At 36.2% G+C, this 11,899-nt stretch overlaps 1 protein-coding gene across 3 annotated transcripts; it reads left to right on the forward strand.

Moving 5' to 3' along the window:
* Positions 1-2,109: 2,109 nt before the first annotated feature.
* Positions 2,110-11,551, forward strand: mpz (myelin protein zero). 3 transcript variants are annotated; one of them, XM_026291132.1, is made up of 6 exons: positions 2,110-2,287; positions 2,872-3,035; positions 3,935-4,148; positions 4,775-4,904; positions 5,459-5,507; positions 8,389-11,551. In XM_026291132.1, the coding sequence occupies exons 1-6, from the start codon at positions 2,242-2,244 to the stop codon at positions 8,470-8,472; spliced, it is 687 nt and encodes a 228-aa protein (XP_026146917.1). In that variant the 5' UTR covers positions 2,110-2,241; the 3' UTR covers positions 8,473-11,551. The 3 variants fall into 3 exon arrangements, with proteins under 3 accessions (XP_026146917.1, XP_026146926.1, XP_026146934.1); XM_026291141.1 differs by lacking the exon at positions 8,389-11,551 and adding an exon at positions 8,090-8,379; XM_026291149.1 differs by having other exon boundaries at positions 2,111-2,287; positions 9,932-11,551.
* The last annotated feature ends 348 nt before the right edge of the window (positions 11,552-11,899 follow it).

Raw genomic sequence — 11,899 nt, forward strand, 5'->3', positions numbered from 1 at the left:
TTTGTATTGTTGTGTCTGGAAGTCGTCAGCAGAGGAGAGGAATCTGAAGAGAGGGAGAAATGGAAAAAAAAGAAAGATGAAGAAAGAGATGTCTTTGTCTCATCTCATAAATGTGTCCTGGTGAAAGGGCAGCGAGAGGAGAAACAGGGTGAAGAGGTGACTTTCTCTCTCTCGCTGTCTTTCTTGCTCTCTTGCCCTGTCTTTCTTTTCTCCGTGATGTGATATTGTTGTCAACATGCATTCAACTTGTTTGTTGTTAATGGGATAGTTGATAAAGGGATAGAGTTAAGCACAGGCAATGCCAAGGTCATGGGTTCAGATAAACCTGCCTGCTAAATGGATAAATATAAATGCAAAAATTAAAAATGTGTAATAATTTATTCACTGTTATGTCATTCAAAACTTGTATGAAATTTTAAGTGATCAATGAAAAAATATATTTTGAGCATTTTGTTTTCTATAAAATGGAAGTAAATGATGACCAAAACAACATGATGGTGAGCAAATAATTGCAGAATTTAACTATTAACCTGACATTTTAAAAGACAAAAATAGATAAGATGTTTAAATGTTTTGATGCATTAAATATTATTTATTTTAATCATATTTGATACATCAGGCTTTTATGGCTCATAGAATTTAATAGAATATGGAGCTCATACTTTTATAATTGTTTTAATAAATATGCAATTTGGTGTTGTTTGCAGATGTTGTTTTTTATATGGCCAAAAAGTGAAGATGAAAACTAATAGATTTAAGATTAAATAACTGAGAGCAGTACAGCAGATTAAATTAAATATTATGACATTTGATATTTAAATGCTTAGTTTTATGATTCAAGCTCTGTAGTTTTCATTGTGGGATCAAAACATATTAAGCAAATACAATACAATGATGATCAAAAGATGTACAAATTTATGTTCTTCAAGGCCTGATATATAATCAGATAAACCTAATTTGCTTGAGTGCAGTAAATGTTCATCTTGAAATATTAATAAAAATATAAAAAATAATAATAATATGCTTACTTTATAAAAATAGCCAAATAGCAAAAAAAAAAAAAAAAAAAAAAAAATATATATATATATATATATATATATATATATATATATATATATATATATATATATATATATATATACATCAGAGTTTTGTATAAATATATATACAGTAATTATAAATTATACTAGAAGTTGTTTTACTTACTAAAAAAGTATAAACTTATTCAATGACAGAAGGGAGGTCTTTAATAATAGGCTTTATAGGGTTAAAGATGAAGTGTTGGTCCAGTTTTATATGCAAATTAAGGAAGGTTAATTCCTCCGATAGTGTAAACACCATGGCACATCAAAACATTGCTCTGGCAACATTAGCTCAACCATTTGTCTTGAATTCGGGGCATGAAAACCTGTTTGGCCCAATTAATGGCAGACAGGGGAATGGTCAGGAAACCTGTTTGAAAACAATATTGCATAACTATTTTGATGCTGGCGGCACATAAATTACACCCGTCACCTTTCTAACCAATCGTCCTTTCTGTTATGGTGAAAGTGAGTGGCAGGCAGATGGCGACCGGGTCAGGACAGGTGAGATGGAAAAGACCTAGCTTATTGTGGTATCAGACCAGCGGCTTCTCAGGGTATTTTTTTGTTTATAGAGCCGAATCATCAGCATAAGAGAGGAAGGATTACATACAAACAGTACTCAACCATGACAGGATAAGAAGAAGGGAGGAATCAGAGTATTAAACCACAGACACACACACACACTGAACTCCAAACATAATCTAACTCACTTAGAGATTGGCTTTATTGCTGCAGTGTTTTTTTTTCTTGTTTTTTTTCTTCAAATTAGATCTTTCCTTGTTTTACAGATGCTGCGATGCTTTTATTAACTGGCTGGAGAGTGAGAGAGAGAGAGAGGATTCATTCTCAGGTTATTGTATCACTTGTCCTTCCTATATCGTGTTTGTAGACAGTCTTTTAGAAGGATACAGAGAGAGGGAGCGAGAGAGACTATTGTGTCAGGGACGGGGCTAAAGAGAAGGCAAGAGATAATGAGGTGGTGGAGGCGGGGCTTAACTTTAGGGTGTGGTTGGGTATAAAGTCCAGGACTGAATAGTCTCATCTTGATGCCCTCTGGTCTCATTCCCTTCTTCCCTCTATCTCTTCTCCTTTCTCCATCCCTCGCTCTCTCGGAACCCCTCATACACTGAACCTGCGGGGAGATCGGAGGGAGATCATGCTGTCTGTACTGGCACTGACGTCCGTGGTGCTCTTGAGCCTAGGTAAATACGTTTCATCCATCTTGCATTGCATTATTTTGTATCAACAAAGCAACAACTTAACTTTGACGCTAACCAGAAAATGTGCAGAACTCCTTCTCATTGTCATACAACATCTGTACAGTATGAGAGAATGATTGTACGTTCAGACTTACCTGTGGTTTATGCACCTGTCGCTTACCTGACTGGCCAGGTTTGAGAGATGCGGCTGATCACACAGTCAGAATAGAGAGAATCTTTCCTTCATTTTAACTGATGTTTTCTGTTTTAAATAGCACATTACATTCTTATAGTTATCTGCAGGTATTTCATTATTTTTTTATTTTTTTATTTTTTTTAAACGCACAAGAAAAAAATCTACAGGAATAAACTGCAGTAACTTAACATTTTATATTTAAGTAATTTTATTTAATATTTTTTATATTATATTAATATTTCTGTGACCGTCATTTAAAATAAATCTTTAGTGACAAATTTACTTTTTTTAAGCTTCAAAGATGCTCTTGAGATTTTTTATATTTTATTATTTGCATTGCACATCTCTAATATTGCTAATTTTCCTCACTCTGTGTGTCTGTCTGCTCCAGCCTCTCAGATCACGGCTATTGTTGTGTACACAAGCTGGGAGAAGCATGCGCTGGTGGGCTCAGATGTCAGACTCTCCTGCTCTTTCTTTTCTTGGCATTGGACTTCTCCAGATGTAACCTTCTCGTGGCAGTACCGTCCAGATGGGGCGAAAGAAGGCATCTCAGTGCGTAGAAACACACATGCAGAAACTATTTAAACACACATCTACACCTTTTCTGCTCTGGAGTTATGCAATAATTTAAATGACTTTTTTTTTTTTTAATTAACTCAACCTGTTAACTAAACCCATATAGCACACCATAGCATGGCACACATAATAGATATTTGGCAGAATGTCCAGGCTTCTCTTTCTTTACCCAGGCCAGTCCATTTTAACCAGATCAAGAGAAAAAAAATTGTTTTGCATCACTTAACTTTATTTGACTGCATGCCTTATTGTAGTCTATATTCTAGAATATTTAAAAAGGGAAACTAAAAAGGCAGGGCTTGCTTGAGAGCATCTACTTCAGTTTCACATATTTTTAATAATTATTGTAATTTACAGTTACAGCAAGAAGCCTCATATGTGTGTGTAATGTTATTAATCATAATGTAGTGTGATTGCATTTCCCTAAACCTGTTAAAAGTTGTTTGCACTGGTAGCGTAACTCATATATGTATGAAAACATGCCCACCCCTTGGGAATTATATCCATGTGTCTATGTGGTTTGTAGAGGTAATTACCGTGCAAAAAGAAACATTAGGTTCTTGTGGGTGTAGTTCTTCTTGCTGTGCAAGTCTTTAAGTTGGCCAACTTGCTGCATTCATTTCTGCATTCGTTCACAAAGCGAATTCCAGTAGTTCAAAATCAAATTTTGCTACACAATGGAACAGAGTGAATCGAAGCATGACATCATTTGATTTGTAAATTAGTTTATATATTATATATAACATTTTGCACTGTAGGTAGTTTTGCTGTGAATATTCCCTGGTTTCTTTTTAATTGGTGCATTTGATATACGGTAATCATATCATATTTCATGATGAGATATAGGACGATAACAGCTTTCTATCATTATTTAGATTTTCCACTATGGAGGTGGAGTTGCCTATGTGGATAACAAAGGGCCATTCCGGGACCGTCTGGAATTTGTGGGGAACCCCAGTCGCCGTGATGGCTCTATCCTGATCAAGGAGCTCGACTTCTCAGACAACGGAACCTTCACCTGTGACGCCAAGAACCCACCTGACATTGTCGGCCACTCCTCCAGTGTTCGACTGCTGGTGTTTGAGAAGGGTAACAGATCACCATTCATATTTTTGTCTTCATCGACTAATAAAAAATGAAAAAACAAAACAAAAAAAGACTTCTTTTTCAGAGAAACACCTTAAAAAAAGAGAAAACCATTTGGGTTCTTCCTTTGCTTTCACCTCATGCTGAAGTTACTATCTAGACTGCTTTTTGCCTTTAGGCCCGTCTTATACCAGGGTGGCATACAAAATCTAGGATTATCGTATTTCTTGTGTGGTTTTACATTTTTTTCTGAAAGTACAATTTCAGTGAAAAATAGCCATTGTTGAATCCAAATGCCTCACTCAGAGCCTAATTCATCAAATAAATGCTTCTTTGCACAGGTCTCCTCTTTGTGTCCCTTTTAAACAGTAAATTTAACTTCTCCGTGCATTATTAGTGGGATATGCTGGCTTGGTTGGGAGGAAGAAATGAGAACATTTCCAGGTGGACACTGATTGATGTTGTTTGGAGGGAATTTTCAGTAATATAGTCGTGTCTATAAAAATCCACACCACATAAAACAGGTGCATTAAGGAAAAAACATAATGCAACTAAGAGATCAGTAAAACTGTACAGGGGCTGTTTAATCTCCAGCACTTCTCACTTTATATTGTCTATTTTTCTCTCAGTTCCAGTGCAGGCTGGTGTGGTAACAGGGGCCATTATTGGCGTAGTGTTGGGACTGCTGATCCTCATTGTGGCAATTTACTATCTGATGCGTTTCCTGGTCGCCAGACGAGTGTTCAGCTTGAGCATGAGGTCAGTCTGGGAGCATCTGCTCCCTCAAGCCCGACCCGAACCTCTGCCCGGCCTTGACACACACACTTCTGTTCACACGCATACGCTTACCACGACACAGCCCAGATCCCCACCAGTCACACACTCACACAAAAACACACACATCATGAGCAAGGCATTGACAGAACCCCCAACCAAACTGGGGATTACTAAATCACCTATTCTTGCATAGCCGGACTAAAAGCACCACTGTTTTGTTTTCTTTCTACGTGCATGTCCATTATAGTTTTACTCTGTCCATAAATATTAAGTATTAATGTACAGTAACTCAATATGCTATTCTACTTGTAAATTACAAACTTTGTCAAATCTAGTTAATAGTTAGTCTTTAGTGCGTTTAAAGTGCTTGTCTGATCAACCTTGAACAACTATTCAACATATATTTTTTAAAGTACCCTCACTATCTTGTGAATAGTTTGAGGCTGAGACTTTAGGACAAAAATATAACAAGTTAAGTCCTCTTTCAACCAGGTGGCCACATTGTTCATGCAATTTTTGTATTTTTGTCCCTTTAGTAAACATGGCAAGAAAGGCAAAGGAAAAGAAGGAACACAGCAAAAACAGGCAAGTGCTCACCTGTATCCACCTTAAACATGCACACAAACACACACAAGCACATATTCACAAACACACACGCTTGCTCGTTTCTTTAAAAACCTCCTGTCCTCCAGTGGTCTCCCCCTCTTTTGTCTGTGGTTAGTTTTGACCAAGGTCTTTTTTAAAACCAGTCAAGTCAGTACATTTCCACACATTTATTTGATCAAAAATAGAGTAAAAACTGTAATATTGTTAAATATTTTTACAGTTGAAAATTACTATGTTTCTATTGTTTTAATATATTTTATAATATGATTTATTTCTGTGATGTAAAGCTGAATTTTCAGCATCATTACTCACATGATTATTCAGAAATCCACCCTAATATGCTCATTTGGTGCTCAAGAAATATTTCTTATTATTAGCAATGTTGAAAATAGTTGTTCTGCATAGTTAATCTTTTGGAAACTGTGATACATAATTTAAAAGTTTGAAGTCAGTAAGTTTTTTTTATTATTATTAATTAGGGAAAAAGATTGCACAAAAAAAAAAAGTTTCCAGTAATGATAAGAACCACCATTAATAATTTATGCACCAGAAATAACTGAGCACCAAATCAGCATATTAGAATGATTTCTGAAAGATCATGTGTCACTGAAGACTGGAGTAATTTTTGCTGAAAATTCAGCTTTACCATCACTGGAATAAATTACAGTTTATTTAAAGCACTTTGATTTACCATTGTGTTTGAAATTGCTGTATAAATAGACTTATATTAGGCTTAAATAAGTCTACCAGATAAAATAATATAATAATACATTGTAGTAATAATAAATATAATAAATTAAACTGTAATATTATTATTTTTATATTAAAATAAAATGGTAATAAATAAATAATAATATAATATAATATAATATAATATAATATAATATAATATAATATAATATAATATAATATAATATAATATAATATAATATAATATAATATAATATAATATAATAATAAAAAAGCACTAAAGAACTGTCAGGTTCATGAAAGTCAAAACTCCAATTAAAGCTACATCTACCTCGGTGTTTGTGCTCCTGTCTGCATGCCAGTTTATGAGGCCTCATTCGCAATGCATGTAAACATACTTGTAATACAGTACATGTCTAGACCAGAGTAGCTGTACCTCATCAATAATAGAAGCAGGGGAGATTTGAGATACAGCAATGATGTCTAAACAACAATTTTTGAATCATACAAGCACCAAGTTTGTTATTGCAACATACAGTATACTGCAATTGTATGCAACATACATGTGGAGAGTTATATACATTAGACTACAGTGTAACGATCCTTTAAAGGTTAAACCAATGCAGAAAATGAAAACTGATATGTGAGCCAAATGTAAGAATACACTATATCCCTCTGTGCTCTTCTCTATGGTCCTGTGTGTGGACTCATCAGTGCCATTGAGCTGGCAGTCAAATGGAGCTCATACATCATTTTCTGTGCTAACATGCCATTCATTTACATACCAATTTACTTTTCTTTCTCTGTCTCTGTTCTCTGGGTTTCTCCAGCTCTTCTGTGCACTTTCCACTTTCCATTATCCTTCAGTTCCTTCATATCACTGATTTTTCTCCTCTAGCTGTCTGTGCCCTCCCTTTTTGCTGTCCTCTGTTCTTTCCACAGGTGGACAGTAAAATGCTGTCAGACTGAATCATGTATCTGCTTTAATCATATATTTTATCATGTACAATCAAGCCACTGCCTTCCTCGTACTCGTTTCTCTTACAGGATCAAACTAGCAGATTTCCAATCTTGCATTGTTTATGTTCTTTCTTTGTTTCTTTCTTTTTTTCTGTCATTGGTTTCAGTATACACTCCTGTATTTGTGCTCCTCTGTGTGCGTCTCCTGTCATCTTCAGTCTTTCTCTTTCACTTCTTTATTTCTTGGTTCTGTCAGTAAACCCAGTCTACCCAGTATCCAGTGAACTGAATGCAGGTTGATAAAAAGTCTATGGGCTGCAGACTAGAACTAAGATCTCAGGACTTTAAAATCCCATAGCGGAAAGTTGCTGCATAGTTTTACATAAGTATTTAGATTACAAAAGCAGTAAAAAAAAGATAAGTAACAGTAACAGATACATATTTTTATGTTTGACATCACAAAGAATACTTACAGGAATAATTTGGGGTTAAAAACAAGTTCAAATCTGTGATATTTCAGTTTAACTTGTATTAATGCCAAAACATTTTTTTTGACAATATCTTTATAAAACCCACCTACCACCCTTTTATGCTTTTGACTCATAATGTAATGTCTCTCTTTTCAAAAAGCCCACTTAATGTAAAACTGGGTTAAAGCAAAGCATTTTATTTGTAAAATGTATTCACTTCACCTTTAATTGAGTTACATAGTGCAGCCCCATTTCAGGTTTCTGACAGATCTGAAGTGAACCTTCTTTATGAGAAAAACAAACAAACAAAAGATAATCAAACACGTTTCAGCATCCCAAGGGGTCAAAGGTCAGCTGTATAAAGATTCTTTGATTTAGGTGCTGTGATGTCACGCTATCACGCCCTAACTGGCCACTTCCTGTTTTGTCCTCCCTTTCCAGATACCGAAAGTTCCCCCGGTGTTCATCTCCTTCTAACCACTCGTTTAACATTTCACTCTCTTCTTTTTCTTCTTCTTCTCTTCCGTAATGAAACTACCTCCCTTATTCTGGTTCCTCATATCCGTTAAACTCATCTGACTCTTCCCACCTAACCCACAAGCCCTTCTTTTTCTTCACCCCTCTCTCTGTTACCTTCTTGCTTTCTTTCTATTCCTCTCTCTGTCTCGCTCTCTCTCTCTCTCTCTTTCCTCCCGTAGTGACTCACTCCTTCCCTCTCCACACTCCGTCTCTCTTTCCAGGCTTTGGCTGTGGCGGATCCGGTCAAGCTGAAGGCGGCAGCATCAGAGAAGAAGAAACAGGAGTCTCGCAGGGAGAAGAAATAGGGATTGTGGAGCAGAGAGCTAGAGCTCCTGAGCGGGGCCTCCTCCACCCAGACCCAAGCCCAGGAAGAGGCTGCGGGGATGGGCAGGCAGGGCAGGGTTCTTATGACCATTGAGCTAGAGCTCACTAAACAGGAGAAAGAGGGAGGGCAAACTAAAATGAGTCCCGCCGCGTTCTTTTCTCAACTCACGCGCAAAATCGCTCTCAAGTGAAACAGACTGGTATGAAAAGAGGGGGTGGTGGAGATTTTTGGAGGTGAGGAGTGACAGATTAATCTTTAAAAACAGGAGGACAGGAGAGGGTTGAAGTTTGTCTCACTTTACTTCCAACTAAATAAAATGTGTGGTTCAAAAAGTAAATAAATAAATACTGTGTCCAATCTAGGTGCGGCATGATAAAGCTACAAACTACAAGCAACAAATGCAATCTCAATGGATTTTGTTGCAGCTGTGATTATAATATATATAATAATTAGATATAAATTGTCTCCCTTTGGTTTTGTCTTTATGTTCAGGTTTATATATATATATATAATCAGCTTAACAATTTGAGTGATGATGTGATAAAAATTTTTTTTTTAAATGAATATGATATTAATATTTTGCTTTAATAACAGCAGCATTCAAGCTGCTTGAACTACTTGATGATTGTGTTTTCCGGCACGATTTGAGATTTTCCAAACAGCATCTTGAGCTTAAGTGGAAGCAAGAACATTTTACTATACAAAGGAATTCACGTGTACAATGTTTCTTTTTTATTAAACTACAAAGAGTGCAGCATTTTAAGTCCTTATTTAAAGTCCTAAATCCTAAAACCTTTTGGGATTTCTCCAGGTTTAACTGAGAGCAAATCCCCATATATTTTTGGAGTGGACTTTTGAACCCCACTCTAGTCGTATATTGTACATCTGTTCGGTGAAAATGCACTCAGTTTTTGTTTTCAGGGAGGTCTGACAAACTCCTTGTCGCCTGAATGTTGTCGTGTTGCACCTGGTTAGGACACAGTCTTTTTAATAAAAAATAAAAATAAAAAATTGTACATTCACAAGAAAACCCAGAACTGAGGGCCGTCCATTACACACACACTGACAGTTTGTGAGAGCTGTAATCACGGCAGAATGGTGAAGATTTCCTCTTGTTAAGTGACAGATAGCTCTGCCATCTCTTTCTCTATCTGCACCCACATGCAATCTTATACAAGAACACAATCTGAGCTGCACACTTTTTCACACTTTGTACTTTTGTTAAAAAAAGGATTTCGGAAACTATATATTAACTGTCTTTTTTTCTCATTCCCTCCCTCTCTTTCTATTTTTCTCTGTGTTACTGCCTGTCACTCTGTTTTTGTCTGTGTCTTGCCTTCCTATTCTCTAATTTCTCTTCCTTATGGCATTTATAAAACCTTATACTTTCACCATTCTTGTCATCTGATTTACTGGTGCTTTTACATCACTTCTTGTAGGCTGGTCCCCTAAAGTAGCCTTCCCCCCATCCTTCTTTTACTGAGAGCTAAGATTTTTTAGACATGGAATCAAGCACACACACATTTCATCACAGTTAAAATTTCATCACAGTCACATAAAATTAGTTTATATTTCATCCAACACACACTAACACTCATGGAATCATCTTATGTGTCCCACCAAGCAATTTTAAGTGCTTTCCCAATAGGTTTGTGACAGAAATTCAAATCTGACTTAGAGTTGTAAAGTGTTTTTGCTCTGACTGCAGTGACTGAAATACCCAAAATGATGTCGATACTGTTGGCAGAGACACTCAAACACACGCTGTGAGAGTTACTTGATACTCTAAGTCAAATTCTCACGTCTGTCCACATAAGCTGTTGTCTGACAAACAGCTGGTTATTTTAACACTCACTTGTAACTGGAGAACTATCTGTCTCTCTTCTGTCCAGTATTTAAACGACTGTCCAGTGAGAGCCAGCTCCTATGGTTGCACTTTTTCCCCGACCATCTCCACACATATCATTAGTTAGGCCCATCGCTCCATCCCGAGTTTAACTTCAAATCTCTCTAATCCTCCTCTAACTATCATGAATGCTCATCCACCACCACCTCTTCTCATTCTCTTTATGTGCTGGTAAGAAAACCCCAGTGCTTTCTCCTGCCCCCTGCTGCCCACAGGAAAAAACATTTTCATTCGGCCATATTGTCGCAAAGACGTCAATGCAAAAAATGTAAGTTAATTTAGCTAGCTCTCTGCTGACTTCGATAGATGCGTGTTTTTCACGCCTTTGCATGTGTATTTTTTTAGTCTGATGATGTATCTGTAACCTGTCAACATGTTTGGGGGAACAAAACAACATTAAAAACAACATTGTAGCCATGTTCGTCACATCATCGTTAGTAAAGACGAGCTGTGCAGCAGCACCCTGGGACTATTTGTGTGTCAGATGCAGAAATGTAATAGAGTTTAATGATGTTTAATAATATTTCTGCACTTTCATTTGACTGACATGGCAGAATTCATGTGGTTGTTTCTTCATACGAGTGTTTACCATCAGGGTGTTGGTGTGCTAAGGCTACGGGAAGTGATGCAATGAGGGCAGAAAAGATTTTGGAAGTTTTTGAGAGAGAAATAAACTTCATTTTCAGGTGAAAAGTCAAGTCAAAGTACAATAAACATCTCAGGCTCACAGGATACGTTTTTCTGTTCAAGTCTTCATGTCTATGCATGTCGTCCCTACACCAAAGAGGAGCTCTCATTGGGAATGCCAGGAAAAGCTATTTAATTGTGAGTGGTTGTGGGAAATATGTTTGTTAGCCTACAGACAGATGCTTTTTATGCATCTCAGAATAAATGTCGAGCTGCCACATGGTACATGCCATTAAACTGTTTAAAAATTGGGCAATTCCCATGTTGTATGTATTGTACACCTGTATTGGTACAGGTCTAGGTAACCGTTCTCTCTTCAAACTCTATTAAAAAGTCTAATTATTTTTTACTTTTATTTTATCTTTAACCTTTCTAACTTTGGTTTTCTGTAAAATGTCTTGTAAAAAGAAAAATCTCAAGTTAAAATAATTTCAGAAAAATGTCAATAAAAAAATCTGATCCCTTGTGTGTTTTTTTGTGCACTGAAAGAATGACCTGAACAACTATCAGTGATGCAGATGAATGAATAACCATGTGAATAACTAGGCTGCACGAATGCTGCTTCTGTTTGCTAGTGCGTCAATAAAAAATATATGCTCTGAATCTAACGTTTATGGACAGTAAAATGTTTGAAAAAGCAGCTGAAAAATTTCTTATTTGTTGTAGAATTAAACAGATGCACATTTCATGATTATGCTACAAAAAAGGTTGTGAAATGTTTTCTATTCATTATCTATTTAGCTAAATAGCTGTAATCAAATTGTCAGTAGGCCTAAAAGGACGTGCTTAACCTTGTGAAACATGAATTCAATTT

The sequence above is a fragment of the Carassius auratus genome, chromosome 2, assembly GCF_003368295.1.
Source record: "Carassius auratus strain Wakin chromosome 2, ASM336829v1, whole genome shotgun sequence".
Taxonomy (NCBI): Eukaryota; Metazoa; Chordata; class Actinopteri; order Cypriniformes; family Cyprinidae; genus Carassius; species Carassius auratus.